Raw genomic sequence first — 2913 nt, forward strand, 5'->3', positions numbered from 1 at the left:
CATATATTGAACACTAATACGATGTTAAAATTGTTGACAATTCCATTGCTGTTGTGTGTATTGTTCTCACGTTTCTTAAGTGTACGTTCGCTATTAAAACATTGCGCCAAGTGATTTGAATGTATGCGTTCGCACAAATCACCGATTGACATTTACTCTGTTATTTTATTGGTTGTACTTATTCGCCGGATATTGAAACGTCAAAAACACCGCTCATTCATTGACCATAAGCGTCATATCAACAAATTTTCATTAAAACAATTTATACATTCGACAAAACTGACGATTGTTCGATTAATCAACAAGAGATATAAATACAAAGAAGCAGAACAAAAATTGACAGTGAACAATTTGAAAGTTAGGAACGATTTCATTGGATTTACTGCGTGTGTTTCAAAACCAAAAGGAGAAAGGTAATTATGAAAATGGCAACAGTGGAGTATTTTTGACGAACATATTTAACGGAAAGAAAATCACTTAACACAGTAATTCTATTCCCATTTCTCTTTAGTTTCAGTTCAATCACCGATATCTAGTGTTATGGAAACAATGGTGGCACCAAAGCGAAATTGGGTCGATATGTTGACGGAGATGCTTTATAGCATGGAACGAGAGACTAAATTTACATTAAGAGGCCTCAACGATAATTTCAAACAATTGGGACTGTCATTCGACGTGGATTTTCGCAATCATTTCTTGCAAATTATTCTGAAAAGGTAGGACATTTTCGGCGTTCCGTTTGCCCTTCTTTATTTGGAGTGTTTTTTTTTTATCATTTCTCAGTATAATCACTCTCGATTTACTTAAAATTTTCATTTTTCTTTTGCAGAGTTTCAAAAACATACGATCAATTTACAATGAATTTGGAATTTGAAGAGTTGAGAACTGGATTCGACGAGAGTGCGATGGATGGAAGAGTGTTTTCTATTGATCAACTACAAATGGCAAATAGACCATATGTGGCAGAGAAACGAAAGACTCCAGATGAGTCTGACGTCAATGAACAGATATATTTGATAAAAAGGCCCAGGGTGGACGAGGGAGTAAAGATGAATGAAGAATATAAAAGTCATTCGGAAGCGGAAGATTTCGGTAGTGAACCAGATGAAGACGATGCCATCGTTGAATCGAATATTGTGAATGCGGATGACGATGATAAATGTATTCCAACAATGGCACAATCCGATATACACACTGCGAGGGATATGACTAATGAACAAGCGAAAGTAGTGTCTCGAAAAGCAGAAGAACCGGCGATATTGAGTTCAATCGCAACTAATGCGGCATCAAAGTCGATCGTAGAATCAGCATCAGAAGTTCCCATTGATGTTGATAACATTGAAGGTATTTGCAAAATGGAGCGATAAAACTTCTTCACTATTCTTTCATTAAATTTATTTACAGATGCTGTGCCTCAAATACCAAAATTTCCATCGAATACGAAGAGCAAAGGAGTTACCCGTACCAATCCAAAAATCGAAAGTGAAGTAAAGGCCAACGACCATCAACCCAAATTGCCACTTGCTCTGCGTCCAGCACCGGCTTCAGTGAAGGAAATACGGATGCGAGAACTAAAGGAAACGGACACCCAAAACGAGTTGAGTGCAACTAAATCAGCATTTACACAGGACGACAATACACCGAAAGGTGCATCGAATGATAGATCAAATAAAAGACGACCGCCAAAAAAATTGTTTCGCATCAGTAGCAACACAGAAAACCTGCCGATGCATAAATGTAATCAATGCGATTATCAGAGTGAATATCTAAGTAATCTAAAAAGACATATCGGATCGCATGAAAAGCCATTTCGTTGCAGTAGATGTACAAAGTTCTTTGCCGATCAAGAACTTCTTGATATGCATATGAAATGCCACGAGAATCGATGTATAAAATGTGGAAAGCGATTCAGCAAAGCGGAGGCATGCAAAGAACATGAAAAACGCTGCATTCAACTTCAACCCAAGAACGATCAATCGACTTCATGTAGTGGCAACAAAGAAAACCGACCGATGCATAAATGTGAGCAATGCGATTATCAGAGTGAATATCGAAGTTGCGTGAAAAGACACATGGTGAAGCATAAGAGGCCATTCAGTTGCAGTCGATGTCTAAAGTTCTTTAAAGATCAAGACCTTCTCGATGTGCATATGAAATGTCATGAGAATCAATGTTCAAAGTGCAAACGAAAATATGATGCAAAATTGCCGATTGAAGAGCATGAAAAGCATTGCAATAGACGACAGTATCAATGTTATTTATGCAAATATCATAGTTCTAGAAAATTTTGTTTGTTTGCACATATGAGGAAAAAACACACAGGTGATATGCCGATCAAGTGTGAACAGTGTAGCTATATGACTACAATAAAGTTTTATCTTGATAGACACCAAAAGCGTGCTCATCAAAATTAGTCATTTGTTCACATTTAAATTTTTATTAGGAATTATAAGAAATTGTAAATGGACAATGTTGGAATTGGAATTTAATTCGACATTTTAAAAGTGAAATCAAGAACTTGGAATAAAGCAAAGCCCTATACTCTATAACAATGGCATTACAAAAACATATATTTTTTATTTAATTTTCTTCTTTTTTTGGCAAAAAATATAAATCAATTTTTTTTGGTATTTCACCAATAAAATGAAGACGGAGAATGGCTGAACTCCAATTATGGTTATCATTTCATTGCGAGAGATGTCACTTTCAAAATTCATAATTAGCATGAATAATTTGTAATTAGGTAAGAAAATGGCGTGATCGAGCCTTGTACTAACTAATTACCTACAATAATCCTGCAGCGACTTACCAAGGTGGTAACACCAACATCTAATTAAGAACAAATTATGGTAGCCTTCAGAAATTTTGAGATATAAGCACTGCATTGAACAGAATTTAGTCAGTTCTTGTTTT

The 2913-nt window shown here is 35.8% G+C and overlaps 1 protein-coding gene across 1 annotated transcript; it reads left to right on the forward strand.

Moving 5' to 3' along the window:
* Positions 1-197: 197 nt before the first annotated feature.
* On the forward strand, positions 198-2531 carry LOC116338378 (zinc finger protein 391-like). Its single transcript, XM_031763584.1, has 4 exons — positions 198-413; positions 512-716; positions 830-1344; positions 1405-2531. Exons 2-4 carry the CDS (start codon positions 541-543, stop codon positions 2412-2414), a joined length of 1701 nt encoding a protein of 566 aa, XP_031619444.1. The 5' UTR covers positions 198-413; positions 512-540; the 3' UTR covers positions 2415-2531.
* Positions 2532-2913: the final 382 nt, after the last annotated feature.

This window comes from Contarinia nasturtii, unplaced genomic scaffold (genome assembly GCF_009176525.2).
Source record: "Contarinia nasturtii isolate CC-2019 unplaced genomic scaffold, AAFC_CNas_1.1 Cnas_scaffold_403, whole genome shotgun sequence".
Taxonomy (NCBI): Eukaryota; Metazoa; Arthropoda; class Insecta; order Diptera; family Cecidomyiidae; genus Contarinia; species Contarinia nasturtii.

Excerpts from the sequence above, each read along its gene's own strand:
- LOC116338378 (XM_031763584.1), top strand. The coding sequence starts at position 541 with ATGGAAACAATGGTGGCACCAAAGCGAAATTGGGTCGATATGTTGACG. Across the intron at positions 717-829 it reads TTGCAAATTATTCTGAAAAG|AGTTTCAAAAACATACGATC; the intron begins GTAGGACATTTT and ends TTTCTTTTGCAG. Across the intron at positions 1,345-1,404 it reads TGATGTTGATAACATTGAAG|ATGCTGTGCCTCAAATACCA; the intron begins GTATTTGCAAAA and ends ATTTATTTACAG.